Raw genomic sequence first — 19,440 nt, forward strand, 5'->3', positions numbered from 1 at the left:
AAAACAGTACACCGGTATTCGAACGATTCCTGTACGGTTTTTTTTATCATTATTTTTTTTTCTATTGACGGACTCGTTAAATATAATTGTATTGACATTTTATAGTGAGACTATATATTATATTCGCGTGAATAAAAAAAAAAATGAAATTCTGAGTAATCCACGTGGCACTTTTTACTTATCAGAACAAGTGTTCGTTTTAAAAATTCTGGTTTTTTATTGCATTATTGTTATTTATGAGCTTTTTCGACAAAATAAAAATCGTGTTACATATTTGCGCATTTCATACTTTTTACAGGGGAGAGTTATGTGTTAAATATTAATTCCAAACCATAATAATAGTTGACATTGACGGGATTTTTCACATGTTTTTTTATTTCTATTATTTTTATTATTTTTATTATTTGTATGATGATATTATAATTATTTATTTTTGCATATTATACATGTGTACATAACCGTGAAATCAGTTATCTTAAAATAATTTTAACCATCATCATTTTTAGTCTCTAGAATATGATCACATTGGTCCAACAGCTAATTCTATTTACCACCCGTAAAATTATATTAAGTTGTAAAATTATAACCAATCGGTAAACTACTTTGACAGAGTGCCCCTGCAGGTTGATTTGTTCTATAAAATCTGATCATTTTTAAAACTTTAACATACATTAGGTACCTAATTGAATCTCAATATATAAGACATCGCCGAAAGCAAAAATGTACCTAACCCAACCTTACTACGAGCCAATAAATATCAGAATACTATATGATATGTCTTTGCGTACAAGGCCGTAGTCAGCAAACGATTTTTTTTGTGGGGGAGGAGTTACAGTATAAATATGTTTTTTGACTTGCAAATTTTAAAATTGCATATGTAACTCGTTAACTTCGAGGGTGGTCTGAACCCTAACCCCCTTCACACGGATACAGCTTTGTTTGCATATAATATTTACTGGAGAGGTGGGGTGAAAAATGACGAAGGGTAGGTATTGAAATACTAATAAGACACCAGCTGAAGACCATCTAGGTCGCTGTATTTATTTCCAAGACTAATAAAGTTATTCGAATGTTTCAATATTTATGACCTGACTTAACCATTACATAAATAATATACAGTCGTTTGAAACGCGTATCAACGTATACTAATAATGCGTACCGCACTCACTTATTACGTAATTATTAGGACAACATCACTATACACACTAATCGTTTGAAATGTATACCGTGTACTAGCATAATACACTAATGCATTTGTATAAAATATGCACTAATCTCGGATAATGTTAATAAGCTACTGAATATATTACTATAGTTTAACGCGCATACCTACCTTGGTTTCAAGACGAATTCGGGTAGATAACACGTGCCATTTATCATAAGAATTGTCATCATAACAGTATTATTATAGTGTTGTGTGTTATAACTTTTAAGTCTATATACAGAAAATTATTTCAACCATACTCCACACTATTATAATGAGTAGGTACCTGACTATATACGTTTATTATAATAATAATTGTGTCCCGCAGTGTTCAATGGCCTAATATTCTCGCTTGAAATAAGTGCACACAATATTTTTGGTTTTAATGTTTAGTATTAATTATTGTAAATCGAATATAATATTAATATGTGAATTATGTGTACTGAAGTGTAATCCATTGCTCTTTTCCATGCCACATTGTGGTCCATCGAATATCCTAAAAGCCATCCACTATATGCAGTTTTAGTTTTATTCGAGTTAATGCCCAGTTCTGATAACTTTTACAATTTGTATAGGTCTATTAATTTAATGGCCTGCGTAAAAAACTCATGTTTTTTTTTTTACTATGAAAAACGAATATCAATTACATTTTGTATATTATAAAATACAATGATCAATCGATTGTCTATACCTACTGAAAAATCATTCGAATAGAATTAATTTTTGTAACTCGCGCTAGATATAATATCGTCTTAACTATAAACTGCATTTTTAAACATTCTGCAGCACATACAGGCGTACTATTGATATACAATATTATATTAGTAGATCGTACTTTGAGTGTCGTATTAGTGTAACGGTCGTCCGCAGACGGTTTCTCTGTTCTAATTACAATAGGTCCGAAACACTGGACCGTGTATACACACCGATTGTGGCGTAAGTAGTATGTACATTCGGACAGCTGATTGTGGGTAATACAAAAGTCGGAGTTGACGATTGTACAAGCTTCCTGGCGGCCGGTGCTAGTGGTGATGAGGGGCATCGACAAATTGCTCGTCGTAGGGCACGCGTTATTGTTAACCAACTATGGAGGCGGCCAAGTCCATTTGTAATTTTTTTTCTGCCGGAAGAGCTTCGGCCGCGCACTACAAATGACCGGTGCAAATTGTTCCGCTGAAAGGAAAATGTATATATATAAATCGTGTGCACGCCGTTTTCCCGGGCCGTCCACTGCAGGGTCGGCACTATACCGCTGCCAGTTGATTAGGTTCATTGGTCCACGATCGCGCAACAATGATTTTCCATCCGAACGGTACACGAATGTTGTCGAGTATATATATAATATGTATGTATATATATATATTATATATATAAAGTGATAGAGAGAAAGAACGGCTGCAGAACATTGTTCGAAACATGGTAAATACCGCGGGTGCGGTGGTTGGTGATATATATATATAATAGGTATATATGGTTATAAAAGGTATAGTGGCATTCATCGTCATCGTCGTCGTCGTCGTCGCCATCGTCGCTGTGGTTACGGTGGGGAAGTGCAGCGGTGAGGTTGATAGCGTGCTAGTATAGTGTTGGTGGTGACGGTATAGCATGGAAGTTGGCTTTGTGGAAATAATATGTATATAATAGCTCCGGTCCAAGATATGGCCGGAAAGGGAAGCCGTGCGGACACACAATAGTCGAACAATTGTCGTGTCTACGGCGGCCCCCACCCACACAACCCTCGTACTCGTAACCGTCATCCCCTAAATCCACTAGTCGTGCACCACCACCCTGTCTGCCACCGACACTTGGGTCCACCGCATCGATTTCCGTCGGTTTTTGGCGTTGTCGGATGATGATAATAGGAGAGACGCGTGCGTTTATTATTTACGACCAACGGGCTCATTTGTCGTTTACGCGTGTCCTTGTAATAATATATCGTCATCCCAAATTAATAATTACACCATAATATTATAATAGGTGTAGGTACGCATAATAATAATAATAATATTACATTTAATAATAACTTTGCGATCTAATAATATTGATTAATGGTTTTTGTGCTATTTTGTTTCAGTTCCGCCAAATGATCCGGAGGTGTTTGACAGGTTGGGAAGGCGGTTGAACATGACGGTCGGTCCACTCGACGAGGGCGACGGCATTGCTCTCATTTGTCGCGTCATGGGCGGTAAGTGATTGTTTACCCCACCCGTAGTTGAAGACTAAAACAGTAAAACATCGTGCACGACAGTTAAAAAAATATTTGATATTATTATGCAGGTTGAACTTGAATAATAATAGTAATATAAACTGCACGCGTGTCGACAATTATTATAGTCAGTAGCATTATTGTCGTCTAAAAACGATTCCATGGTATACAAATATAATCACTGCTGGGTAAAAATCAACGTATACATAGTATATAGTATAAGACAGCTCGGAATTTCAGATATAGCTGGATTAGCTGTGTTGTTTACCTAATTTTTGATTTTGCTACAATATAAATACGCCGAGAGATGGATGATAATAATAATCGGAAAGAAATTCCCCCGTTGTAGGTATGTACCTACATGAAAAAGTTTAAATATTTCGTCGCCGATGACGCAACCGATGCAGTATTGTTTCGCTTTCGTTTTTATTTTTTTCTATCTATATACCAACGACGCGACGTATCGAATAAACAACTTTCGAGTGAACTTGAAAATTAATTTGAACTCTGGTTTCGTGAATGAGATACAGATTCCCTATAAAATTGATTCGTTTATACGTTAAGATTAATTAAATTAAATACAATATAACTATCAAAATATGAAGGATTCGAAAAACAAATTGTTGTGTAAAAGTGTGAACGAATAATGATAAATTGAGTGGATATCCTTCGTTAGTTGTCATTTTAAAGTTACGGTTATTAATACTTTATGATATATCTGTTGGCAGTGTCAGCTGTTTATGTATTTAAATTCGTTAGTTACATATTTTATCGGTTATAAGTATCTACTTATATTAACTGGCAAAACTTGTCGAATTTCCGATGAGTATATGTTTTTGAGATGACTCGAGATATACATTTAAATGTTTGTAAAAATAACTATGGAAAAAACTTATTGTATGCACTAATTATGTTTAGAAAATACTATTATTGAAGTATATTTCAATGACTACTAAAATTATTAGTATTTGACTTATTTGGATAGTTGATAATTATTTATAACTGATAAGACGTGATATTCTCCAATGCATAGCTTAAAATATTGAGCACATTATTATTATAGGTACCAAAGTATAGTTTATAATGAAAAACATCAAACCTACCACTGTCTCTATCCTGTTCATTGCGCTTTTGGAAAAATAACATTTTCACCCCCTATATAATATAATTAATAAGTTTCACATATCCTCAATAGTTATTTTTCTGAATTGTTCATGAATTTTGTATGTAAATAGTGCATACAAGATTCGAATAGTATAAGTTTTCAAATTTTTCTATTAGGAATTAAGGGTTGGTTTTGTGCCCTAAACATTTCTACGCCCTTGGAGATCGACCATGTCACCAACATAATATATAACTACTGCAGAGTTTCTATACTATATATCATTGAATTTTCTCTATAATTATATATCTACAAACATGGTCATGTGAAATTCACGGTAGTGAATTATACGACTCTTAATACAACTATCTATATATTTAAACTTAAAGCTGTTCGCCAACAATTAGGAACTTACTGAAGTTATGAACCTGACAACTATATCTATAGTTGGTATACCTACGGTTATATACCTACTCAATTACTATATACATTCACTGAATATTTAACACTATAAATACACACTGCACTAATAAATTAATGAAATAAGTCGTTAGCTTTACTCGTTTTCTATATTATTGCTTCTGATCAATGAACATATTGACGTTGAATACAAGATAGGTATTCTATTTAGTACATACTTATTATAATATGTTATTAATTTAGAATTGGGTTTTCAAAAATTCAAAATGAAATTTTTTGGACGATAAACCGATTTATATATTAGTTTCGTATATTATATTAAATAGTCAGGGAATAATCAATATAGTAAATCTTTATAATATTGTATTAAGTATACTATTTTTAAATTATCACCAGACAAGGGTAAGTTTTTGAAATAGTTGACATATTAATAAATAATAATTGCATCAGGAAAATATCGAATTGGAAATATAGGCAAATTTATATACAGTATAGTTTCCAATATTAAAGTTATGTTTATGAATTATGGATGAGTCACCCTATTTGCCCATGTTTCGTCGTATTTGAAGAGTATATATAATATATTAGATTTTAGACTCACGCCATTTTACCTTAACAAATGATTGTTTGCTAGTACAGAATCAAAATTATAAGTTAAGAAAAAAATAAATATTATTTTTCTTTACCGATATTTAAGAAAATGATCATCGGTATTCGTTAATTAACTTTTGGATAGTATCTATATATATTTTCAATGAAATGATAAAAGTTTATTTGAATTTCACTCGACCACCAATACATTTTTATGAGTAAAACCAATTTAAAATTACTTAAATCTAAATAAAAAAATAATAATGACCATCAATCACCGTGCATATTGCACAGTATCTATTAAATAATAATATGATAATATTATATTTTGAATATACCGTGAAACACTAACAGCTATTTATTGATTTTTTTTCTTAACAAATATTTATATTATATTAAAAGGCACTGTGGCAATATAAATCGCACGAATCATATCATTCTCATTTAAATAACTGCGCTCATTTAAAATAAATATGATTTAATCATTCAAAAGTAATAAATTGTTAATAATAATAAATTCATTGCAAAAATAAATTATACAATACCCAGAATAATAATATGAACTATAAAAACTAAAAATGTTTCATTATGATGTAATATGTTCGAAACCTAATAAAGTGATAAATATTACGATATTATAGCTATGGGTATTATATAATATTTTAATTTTCACATTACTCAGAGAAGCACAATATACATATTATATAATATATAGATTTTAGGTGTATACTATACATAATACATACATATAGATTATAGGGAAAATAATATAAATTAAACACAGTTACGATATTCACGTGGACACATTATATTTACACATATGTATGGTATTATTGTTCTAAAGCAATTAAATAATTTTAATTGTATTGAGGTTATTATTGATTCATAAATATATTGCATATAATTTATATTTGTTCAGATTTTTCATTTGGAAAACAACAGTGCAGGTAAAGTAAGGGAGGTTGATAATATAGGTTAGTATTATTATGTTTTCTTCTTTCTTATATTATTTCCTATTAGGTTTTGTTATACGAAAAGTTTGGGACCTCCACCCGTCTAAGTGATCGATTAGTCGTAGACGGTACACGTAGGTTTATTTTTAGTATTTTTTTTATTCCTGGTCCGCAGACGTTTACCGAGAGATTAATGTAATGTGAAAACCCGGTGTAAAGTTTGTTGTGTTCTGTTGTAATGAAAAATCAAGAGCTCGTGTGTGCTCTTCCGAAATACGTTGCCGCTTTGTGAAAATAAAAAGTAAATCCAATTAGAATAAACCGATACTTGGCTCTTTGTTGTTTTCTTTTTTCTTTTGATTTTTTTTTATGACAATTTAACTACTAGGTATATAATATTGTAAACCATGACTTTGGTTCCTACATATGAGATATTTTTAATTGGTTTGAACTCAATATGCCTCCTTATCATCATCATTGTTTTTATAAATATTCTTAAAAAAAATATATAAAAAACAATAGACTAAACTTTCTAAATTTATCACCTTCAATTTAACTTAAACCCCTCTCAAGACTGTTTCATCCAAAACACCCCCGGAAAAACGGGAAAGATGCCTAAACTGGAATTGGTCCAGAGACCCACTCATGTAAATTAAATTGATTCAATTAGGGTGTCTCAACTGTGAGATTTCTCACTCAATTATATTAATTTTATTTCTATCATTGAAATTGTTTCTTTAAATATATTTATAATTATTGCATTTATACGATTATGATGTTCATAAAGAAAGTTATATTAAAAATGTCTCATAGGCAAAAAATATTCAATCATAGCAATATTATTTATTCAACTTAATACAAGAACATAATTGTAAATAATTTAGTGATTTAATTAAAATGTATATGTATCTTACATACTTACATATTCAGCTACATTATGCAGTAGAAATCATTGATTTAGATTGATCTTCTGTGAAATACCTCAATCGGTATAAATACATAATTATTATGTATTTATACCGATTGGGGTTAGGTTATTATTTTATAAATCACGTATTAGAAATACATATCTAAGATTGCAAATGAATTTCAATCAAATAAAAGCGTTGTTCACTCCGTCTCCCGCAGGAGTGTAAAATTAGATCAGTTTTCGATGTAGCTCTAGAAATCAAAACAATTTCATTATTTATGAATAATGATAGCATTGATTTATTTGTTGGTCACAAAGTTCTTTAAGCATACGAACATAATAATAATAATAATATGTACCACCTATATTGTTTATATAATTACTCAAATTAAAAATTATTTTAATAGGTGCAGATAAATGTGTACTGATAGAATAAACAAAAATAGATGTTAAGAAAGACTCGCAAATTATATTTTAGGTTATTATTTTGTTGTTTATCATCTTATATATAATCACTAAAATGATAAAGTTCCAAGATATAATAATAGGTCCTTATATTATAAACTCGGTATTTTATAACGCGTATACCTATTTATATTCTTTAGAATAAATTGTTAATGCTATTATTTTTTTCCGATTAAACAAATTTTCTTGGTAAATTATTAACATCATGATAATTACAAATAACTGTAAATTATTTAATTACTTTAATTGTGCAAGACTTAAGAGACTCCCACCGGTCTTAAATGGTAATTCCCTTCAAGAGGATATTAAACGTTCCTAAGATTGTCTCAAGGAATCGTGTACTATAATAAAGGAATAAGATAACAATATCATGTCAGATAAGTGTATCGTTTACATCAACATAATATACTGTAATAAATCTTTTTTAATTCCGACAATTATATGCTGGCGCTACTCAAGGATAATAATTTTAATTTGTACATAATCTTAAAGAGCGGTTCTTGAAGAATTTAATTGAATAACAATTTTAGAATCTATGGATTTTAAGCAAATTATCATAAATTAATTTGTTGCACCATTCGAGAGGTCAACATTTGAAATTCTGAAAAGTTTTCAATAGCGCAGTGAAAAACAAAACAAAAATTAATGAAAAACGGTAATTTTTACCCAAGATACTTGACATTTACACCATAGGTATGTTTATTTTATCAATTCCTATACTTGATAAATTTTTTAAAATGTAATCCTCATTTTGAGCTATTTACGAACCTTTTTAATTTGCTTAGTTTTTGTTTTTCTATAAATGTCAATAAAATTGTATTTGTTGGTCAAAACGCGTGAAAAATTTAATTAAAGGCTTCAGATATATTTTTACAATATCAGTTGAAAAATATTAAAAATGTATGGACACAAATTTTTTTTATAAGCATTTAAAGTTTGAATTTTGACAAAATTCATCAAATTTTAAATTTAGAAATTACTTTATAGTTAAAAATGTTAAAAATGTTCAAATTTTATAGCTAAGGATTGAACATTAAAAACAAAGTTATTATTTTATTCACAATAATATCATCGATTAATATACTTAGTAATATCATTGGCTGACTGAACGTCTTCGCTCAGAATCGTTTTTCTTATACATTGATAATATATCATTGAATTCAAATTTAACACAATCCCTTACAGTGACTCACTTGTAACCTATTGTACAGCAGAGCAACATGCACTTGTTTTTTATATTAAAATACTTATAAATAATAGGGTATTACGTTATTTCATCAGTTTCACATAACACTATGCCTATACCAAATTTATAGTGTTGTTAAATTTACTATAGCTTTCAATATATTTTACTTTTTAAAAATTTTGCAAGTTTCTTAGTTCCATGATATCCTTGGAATTATGTTTTCATGGAACTCTAACATTTTTCTTTTGTTGTCTGACGTAATAATCAGTGATGAATAAATGTAATCATATCGAATATATGCAAGAATAAAGGAATAATACTTTAATATGTACATATAAAAGAGAAAATAATAATTAAATGTTAAGTCCATTATATTTTGTAATAATACGCAGTGTCTCTCAATTTTTATTATAATAAAAATAATAGTTTATTTAAAGTTGTAGTCTGCACTTTCTATTGTTTTTTTTTTATTTTTTAAATCAAATGTCCACTAATTAAATAAATTTAATATTGGTATAAATGTAGTACTTATCTTTTTGGAGCAGATAGGTACTTATGATATTTAACAAGTAGGTATGTAAATTAGTTTTAATATTATGCCCCATAGTAGGAATTTTTTAAATTATATTTTACTCGAAGAAATTAAAAGAAAACTTAATTTGATGACGATACAATGTTTTTATACGTAGGTACCTATATTAAAACTTCCTTACTAACGTCTTCTGTATGATAGAACTTAATATCATTATTATATAAAGCAATGTTGGCAGGGCCGGATTGGTATATAACGGCCCATCGAGATTTTTATTTTTATAAGCGGCCCATTTACATACTCAGTGGCCCAAAATTACGTCTATAATTATTTCGAGCTTATAGGTGGACAATCGTATTTTGAACATGAATTTATTTTCACTCACACTCATAGGACCGGCCCGAACTTCAAGTGGCCCACCGAGATTTTCTCGGTAGCTCGCCTGACTAATCCGGCCCTAAATGTTGATTTTGTGGTCATGATAAGTAATACAGATTACAGTTTTATGACACTATGAACTTTCCGATCCAGTGCGTGTACATATTAAATAAGTTGTTATCCAAATTATTTGGAAAAAATGAATTAGTCTCTCGCATTCTAGTTATATTAATATATGGCGTCAAACAATTGTTGCATATTTTTAGCCACCGTCATTGTACCCAGTTTATATCGCTACTTAAACCCAAACAACATGAAACTTATTGGTTTTCATAATATTTGAAACTTATTATGGAACACCACTTGAGTTATGACGGTGGCTGTACAGAAGATGATGTCAAAAAGTACTCCCACATCTGCAAACGGCAGACACTACCACACCACCATTAACCCTTAAACTGTATACATAAAATACTATTTGTACCATATGAGTAAATACACACTCACACACAAGTTTTGACGATAGTGCACGTGAATCATTACAGTTTTTGTCTGTACCGCCCCCTTTTATAACAGTTATGTGTAGATTAGTTCGGTTTTGTAAGGATAGAAATTAAATAAATTACCGTAGAAATTGTTTATTGTTTATTAACATTTAACTTTTAAGTTTACAAAATATGAACAGACCCATCACCCATACACACGTCATAGCATGTAAGTATAGTAGGTAGGTAGGTAGGTAGGTATATTATAATATGTTTAAGTAATTTGTTATAGCCCGTAGGCATATAATCGTAATAACTGCATGTAGAGGTTTTATGAATTTCCGACGCAAACAATTTTCTTTTTGAATCTCCTCACCTTTCTATTTCGTTAGTTTGCAGTGTTTGCATATTATTTCTCGTATAAGTAGGTATAACTTCCCGAGGTGCACACATATATATTTTATAGGTATATAATACATAATATACAAGCTCTATCTCCTTCCTTCGGTTTTCTCCACTTACTCACTTTTTCTTTTACTCACACACACAACCCTTCCTTTTGTGTAGGTATTCGTTTGTAGCATCATTTAAGCTAAAAACTCACGCACTGTACCTATAACCACCTAATGATCAGATATCGTTAAATGGATATTATGTGTATATGTATTTAAATTGGTTGGATCAGAGGAACGAGTACTCTACTGCAGTTTCGGTAGATTGAATTTCATAATCCGTATGGTTCGTTTGAACTTTTGTCGATTGTCATCAGAAATTAATCGGGAAATTAAATATATATTATGATATTACGAACTTTCCAAAGTTTAAATATTGTTATTTTAAGAAAATACTAAAATTTTGTTAGATTGTTCTTTCTGATTGCAATGTATGAGATGCTTAGGAATAATTCATTGTCATATTCTAGTGGTTATAATATATGGAACCAATTTTTAAATAATAAAATAATAAAACAATAATAATATATTATATTCTGCAACAGTGACAGTATATTCTACATGTTTTTTCGTTCTAAAAAGGTTATAATAAAAAGTGTTATAATATGAATTAGTGATGTTTATTTTTTTAATGAAAAATTGTTGAGTGATTTTTATTTAATGAAAATTAGTATTTAATCGAAAAAATAATTTCTAATTTTATGTCAAAGCCACCATGTTCTATTAAAAGTTTAATTCTGATTAAAATATTTTCATAAATTTAAACAGAAAATTAATCATTTAGATTAAAAATCCCATTAAACTTTTTTCAATTAAAATAACTTTTTTCAAACGTTCTGCTTTTATTTATAATTTTTAATAATATATCTAATGCGCATGATTTATTCTCTATTTTTGATTCTGAGTGAAGCAAGGGATTTCTTTGTTTTACAATGCTATGTTTGATTATTTGTGTAAGTCATTATACTTTTGAGCAGATAATTTCATTCAATCTTCAATATCGAGGGTGGTTTCTGGTAACAAATTTATAATCTATTTGATATTTTCATGTCAATTATCAGAGTTTTTATTTTTTCTTAATACTTAGGAAAAATAATCAACAAAATAGAAGGGGGAAATAAGAATATTTGCTCAACACAAGTTTTTGAAGAAATCGCATCAGTTTTTGTATAAATCATTTTTTAAATAAAATAACTAAGTATAAATAATTTAAATATTCATGAAATATTTACATTTTCATTTTATAGACATAACAGAATTTTCAAATTATGTTGGCTCTTTTTGAGACATCTGTAATCCGTAGATAATTTATAAATTATTTGACATTTTCTACATTTTTCGATTTATGAAGATAACATATTTATTTATGGTTGGTCATAAACAACATAAAAATATAATACCTGCGAAGTCCATCAGAAGTGTTTCTTCCATTAGTTATAAATTATTTAAATTTAGATTGTCTCTGTCTGCACCACCGTTAAATTCAGTATCGTTGCCAATATACAAAACAAAATCATTTACAGATTACTCTCTGACATTTAAATTCATACGTATATTATTATATTTTACTATACGCTATGAGATTTTCCATGCATATAAATTATTTAATCTATTGTCTATTCAAATTATTTATACAGTGTTACTAATAGTAGAATAAACTTAGTGATATAAGATGACAGAGACCATCTTCGTTCAGAACCGTTTTTTGTATTAAATGGTTTATCATTGAATTCGAAGTTGGAAAATCTATTACACTGATTTATTCATTGATGACGTACACTCGACTCCAACTTTCTGTAAAATACATAATTTCCCACATTTTGTTATTGAATATAAAAAAATTTTGTTTTTATCATTTCGTTGGGTTATATTATGCGATATGTTAATTGTTCGTATCTATTGTTTTTTGTTAGACATTGGATCATAAAATATAATAAAGTACTATTTAAACCTGGTATGGAATATTGTCGATTTGTATAAACAAATATAAATGTTTATAAATAAAGACTTTTTAATTAAGACTAAAAATTAAAATGAATATTAATCAAAAAACAAATACATATTATTTATGCCTAGAATATAATATACTATATAGAATATTTTGCTTAAAACTTGAAATATCTAGGAAATAACGATAAAATGATAGTGTATAGATAAAACATATAACAATATATTATATTATTAAAAATGTTATGTTCTTTATATATTTAAGTTAGAATACTTCTCGTAATTTAATAATCTATTTTTTGTGAACAAACGATAATTATTACTATCGTCCTTTTAATCTAAAAAAATATATTATCGAACAGCAATCAAAGAACTCAATGCGATGATTGACCCATGATAAAATCGTTAAAATCAATATTTTAGTTTCATAAAAAAAAAAAATGTTATGTTTTTTTTAAATATTTTATTGGGACAACTTAGGATTACATTGTCATTAAAAGGGTCGCTCTCGTTTAATTGCATACTTACAATTCGCAGAGGTCAATTAATATGTACAATGAAGGAGATTATTATTGTTTAACTTAAAATTATCACTGTCTGACTGACTATCATATATAGTAACGCGATTAGGAATGAGCCAATTTCGCCCCAGAACATCATGTAAATATTATATTTAATTTTAATATATTTTTTTGTTTTGGATTTTTTGGTTTATACTTGTTAAATTGAATTAAAAAGTTAACCACGAGAGAATGTAGTGGTTAAAAAAATGTCCAGTGTTTAAATGGGAAAGGAAAAAAAATATTTAATTTAATTTAAAAACGGATAAACTCGTATAATAGTCGATCCCCTCATGGATTCAACGATGTACATTGTACCTATATATAATATTTTATTTTGTTTTATACGCATACATACACATAAAGTTGCAAAATGTTCAGTGACGTTTATTTAAAAAGTATATATATGGACTTTTATTTTAATAGACTTTATTTTCAAGGGCGCTACAGCGAGATTGTGTACATTTTTCAACGTTTTGTCTTCATATGTTATCTTTATAATAGGACCCTAAACACAGATTCTAGATGCAATCAAATGTAAATTACATACACATTTTAGATTAAATGGTTCATAACATTTATGGGTAAAAAACCACAAAATCAACCGACTACATAATTTAATCGTTATCCAATATAACATGTGGAATATATTTAATTTCCTATATAGAAATCGATGTATAATATATACAAACAGATAACAGGAAAACCACTTTAAATGGATTGTTCACACAATTAAATCAAAAAATATTTTGAAAATGGTACGATAAACAATGAAATTTATATCGATTTGTCAATATAAATATAAGTATAAGTTATAAGTATGCAATATGCATACTATATTTTCTTCCTAATAAGGGATATTGATAACAAAAATACAAATTTTATATTATTATTATTATCATTATGCATTATTCTCTCTGTTGGTTCTACTTTACATAGGTACAGTTGTAAAATACTAAAATTATATAACATTTGATACCTACTCGTATTTTGTTATTAAGTACCAAAAATTATAAACACTTTATAGTGTAGGTATTAGGTAAACATAATATCAATTAAAAATAACGAGGTCCGGGGATTTTGTGCAGGAGGTGGATGTATGAATTTCCCCACATTTTATATAATATTAATTATTATACATACGAAAGTTTATGTATATGGCAATAGATTTGACAATTTTTAATAGTGGTAATTGTCACCTTTTGTAGAATTTAACTACTTTGATCTAATCATGTATAAAAGAGATATGATGTAAAAAATATCACTATCGCTTTCATTTGGGATATCAACACATAAGAAGGGTAGTGGGGTTATTGTTTTTCCTTGTGTTTGATATAGGCAACCTCTCCCACGGTGTGACCTATTAACTCTATTGCTGATGCGATATCAGCTTCTAGAGTGACTAAAAGGGAGGTTTCTGATAACAACTCTTGGAAGCTTATCAGATTGTAGTTGGTTGCCTGATAGGTATAAACCTAAGATGTAGCTTGATTTATCTTAGATCAAGGACTATTTTCCTATAGTTATCAGGGATGTCTATTTGGATTTTAAGATGAGTAGAAGTGGCAACAGAAACTGTCCAGGCCAATGATATCTTCAAATTTGTCTCTTAGGAACATTTAGTTGTGGACGCCTTTAATCAATTTTAGTAAAATAGGGAGGTAAAATATTTTGTGTGTTACTAGTGCTGGTGTTTGGTTGACCATAATTTGAAGTTTTTGGTTAGTTTTTGATATGAATACGATCGTCAAAAATATTGTCTTCTGTAGTTCTTTGATAGGAGCATTGATTGTCCGTTATGAAATTTTTTGTTTTATTTTTTTTTTTTTGTCCATGTTTGCGTTATGTGGTGATTACGGCAGAAAAGAAGAAAACGACGATAAGTTACGTTTAAATCCATTATTAAGATTATTATTTTTATTTCGTTTCTTTGTAGTGATGACTTTATTATTTATGATTCTAATTGAGGATACGGTTCCAGTCTGATATAGATCTTATAGTGCAGACATGCTAACACACGTAAACGGTTTCTATATTGTCTATTAAGTTTATAAGTATACAATTATTATGTGATTCGATGCGTTTTAAGATAATTAAAATAAAGTTACTAATATTAATTTATTTTATTTTATACGAGTATTTTTCCGAAGACTAGTCACTGGTCAGGTTGAGCTTTGAATGTGAGAACAAGGTGTAACTCGTAGATTGATACACATTGCACACACGATATGATATAAAACCGGCAAATATACCCGCAAATAATGAACTTTTTTAAACTAAAAACAAACTACGATAGTAACAGTTAAAAAGTTTATATATTTAAAAAATAAAATGTGATTTAAGATACTTATTAATTGGGTAAAAAAGAAAAAAATTGTTAACGATTATATTATAATATATTATTATACACTTATATTTCACATATTATATATTTAAAAAGTAATAATCCATAAAATATATTATCTTTATCTCTAGGGAATAAACTCGTAGAAAGAAATCACAGCTCTTAAAATGTTTTATTTAATTGTATACGCCAGGCGGTCGTTAATTAATGTCAGTGTCTCTTTATAGATTTACGGTGAAATATTCGTTTGAATACAATGAAACATTTAGTTCATTATAATGTAACTACTTTTTTTTTAAAGCTTTTATTTTTAATTGTATTCCCTGTTATCGTTATTTTATTCCCAATTCCACCTTACGCAGAACTGGATCAGTCGAGTTCCATAATATAGGTAGATAGATAAAACGATATTTTTCTCTTTGTAACTATTTAAGAAAATTATATATTATATTATAATTGTTTGTTTAGTATATAATGATACATTTTTTTTTGTATTAATTCTTGAAATTGACATGCACTTTCTAAAATTAATAATCACATTTAAGATTCAACCATTATATAACGCATTATTAAGTATATACTTTGAATAATTATAATATCTACAATTCATTGTTAGATGCTTATACATTTTTATATTATTGACTCAGTTATTGAGTGTATAATATTTTTAGGTTATATCAACAAAAAAAATTAGGAATAAATGTAATTGTCTAAATTGAATTATACTAAAGATTGTCTTACCATTTTAAGTGCTAATTTAAAATAACTGAAGAATAAAATATTAAATACAACTATTATCAGGTTTAAGAAAAAAATTGTTATATTTAAAATGATTTGCTGAAATAGAAGGACACGCTTATTGGTGTATAATATATTGTTATGACGTTAAGTTAAGTATACTTATTCTAAATGTTTACTAAGATCAGCATAGGTAAAATTGTTTGAGTATTATAATATATTCTTCAATATTGGTGTGACCTTTCGTCAGTTCATATATCGGACAACGCAAAAAACCAACACAACTAAAAATATATAGTTGGGGAAAATATATTTCAAGTTGGAATCAAAGATAAATGGTTTTTGGTAAAATGGTAACGCATTTGAAGAAAAAAATTAATTACTTATAACTATAAGCTTCAAAACATAGTATTTTCAAATATTATACAATTATACAATACTTTATAAAATCAAAAATGTAGTGTTGTTTTGAGGCATTTTAAAATTTTCGAAGTGAATCCTAGACTACCTTATAGTTATAAACTTATTACTTATAACATTTTCAAATTGTACAGATATTACAGATATTTTGCATTTATATTTTTGTCTGTTTTTAATTGGTCGGTCAAATAGACAAATAAATTATTTTCCAGACCTATGTCTTACTCAAAACGTAAACAACTGATATATTAATACTATATACATGCACCCAAGAAATTCAACAAACAATACCGAAAGGTTCGCAAGAAACAGCTTTTTTTTAATTACAGTTAATTATTTATGCTAATGAGTATAATAAAGATTTTTGTAAAATATGAAAATTAATAATAGGTCTAAATTAAATTGTGTTAGTGTAAGACAATAAGTATCGTACAAGGAAATTCAATATCAATAGATAATTGCTTATTCTGTTGACAGTGGTTTTCTTAAAATTTAAATCGATGTTGTTATAAATGATTGATGTAATTTTTATCAATAGTGATTCCAGAAGTTCTACTTAATCGAGAGTGTGATAATGCATTTTGTCAATTCTTATTTATTATTGACGAATTTTCAATTAAAAAAATAATAGTTCCAAAAATCAAATACCTAGATGACTTTGTCAGATGCATGCTAAGATTATATTAGGTATTTTATTTTAAAACATATACCATTGAATACATTATTCTAATAATTATCATTTTATAAATAAATAATATTATGTACAGTAAATATTACTTAAAATAACTATTTTAATTAGATTGTATTGAGAGTAAATTATAAAATTAATTTTCAAGTGATAATTAAAATCGTAATGCTGTTAAATTTGAATATAAATACTTGAGAATAATAATTTAATTCAAAAGATAATTTTTAGTGATGTATTTCTTATTGCTGTGTTAGTACATAATAGAAAATTTACCATACAAGCATAAATATATTAAATGGTCAAAATAAATTAGGCTTTTAAAGAATTTTACTACCCGTAAGGTATTAAAAAAAAAAAAACACTATTTTAAATCAATTAGCATGCTTCAATCCTATTGCTTTTCCCAGAATTATACAAACTTAACTTGTTTGTCTGAAAAAAACTAATAACCAAACTTTTCAATTTATAAGAGTTATAATTTAACATAATTTGACTTCATTATAAGTGTAAATTAAAAATATTTTCAATGTTAACGGAATCAAACTTTAAGTACCTAATTGTTTAAAAAAAAAATGTTCAACTATATAAGCTTGTACAATAAGAATAATGTGTATAATATTTATCTCTCGATTGCATAAAAAAGTTTTAAAAATATTATTTAGTGTTTTATAGTTGTCATAGCTAATAAATAAAATTAAAAAAAAATGACATTTATGAGTTTTTAAATATAAATATATTTTAGATAAAGTGCCGATGGGATTGGCGATCATAGATTTACCATTTACCTATATATTTTTTTTAAATGCTGACTATTGAAGAAATAAAAAATTAAGTTTTTTATACGCTAATATTACAACATTTTTGTAGGTGGAAATTTGCATGAAATTCCAGAAGATAATATTTAATTTAATAATAATAAAAAAAACTTAAAAGTGTCTTTATTAAATTTAAACAGGTACTTATTTTACTAACCATTATTACTGGCAGCATTAAAACGAAATAAACCATCTGTTTACTCTCAATTATTTTTTAATTATTTACAAATTATTAACAATTTTAGAAAAAAACATTTATATTATGCATTACCGTAAGTAAAATCGACTAAAATCATTTTTTTTGAGAGTTTTTTTTTCTCAATAATACGGATTTAATTTGGAATTTTACACTTTTCTGAATTAAAAATAAGACAATGCGTATACTGTATTACGTGTAAAGTGGTTTAATCAATAATGTATTTTTATATCGAAATATTATGTTAACTAAGTATGTGTTAGATATGAATATTATAATTAAACATAATATACATACTCTGATTCTCCTCAATTATAAAAAGAAAAAACCCATGTACAAAAACTAAAAAAACAGGTAAGTAGAAGTCACTCTGCTGTACAGTAGGTTACATGTGGATCACTGTAATGGATGGTGTTAAATTATTTGAGATTCATGATAAAACATTTGTATACTAAAAACAATTCTGAGCGAAGACGGTCTGTCGGTTGGTTAAATTATTTTTTCCAATAAAATTACATTTGTAAATGTCATTGTGTGTATTAAATATAATAATATACCAGCTCTAAAAGTTTCATATACCCGAATAATATTTTTAAATTACAACAAATTAACTAAAATCGTTGTTCTTGGGTTTAATTATAGTTATATTGTAATTTCGTCCGAAATTTGAATTTAAAGTGTGTAAAAAATAACTGTGTTTATATATATTTTTTTATGTTTTTTGATTAATGTATGAACTGTTTATGAGAATTGTTGTTTAAATTTTCAATCCTTAGCTATAAAATTGAACATTTTATCATTTTAGTTTCTGAGTGGAACGATGAATGTATTGATTTTACAATGATGTG

At 27.6% G+C, this 19,440-nt stretch overlaps 1 protein-coding gene across 1 annotated transcript in view; it reads left to right on the forward strand.

The window, feature by feature from the left end:
- LOC100168093 (hemicentin-1) overlaps window positions 1–19,440 on the forward strand; it is a 197,407-nt gene that overhangs the window by 52,187 nt on the left and 125,780 nt on the right. Inside the window, exon 2 of the mRNA XM_029490229.1 lies at window positions 3,279–3,389. Within this exon, the coding sequence (XP_029346089.1) occupies window positions 3,279–3,389 (111 nt within the window). The remainder of the gene's footprint in view (window positions 1–3,278; window positions 3,390–19,440) is intronic.

The sequence above is a fragment of the Acyrthosiphon pisum genome, chromosome A2, assembly GCF_005508785.2.
Source record: "Acyrthosiphon pisum isolate AL4f chromosome A2, pea_aphid_22Mar2018_4r6ur, whole genome shotgun sequence".
In the NCBI taxonomy this organism is placed as follows: Eukaryota; Metazoa; Arthropoda; class Insecta; order Hemiptera; family Aphididae; genus Acyrthosiphon; species Acyrthosiphon pisum.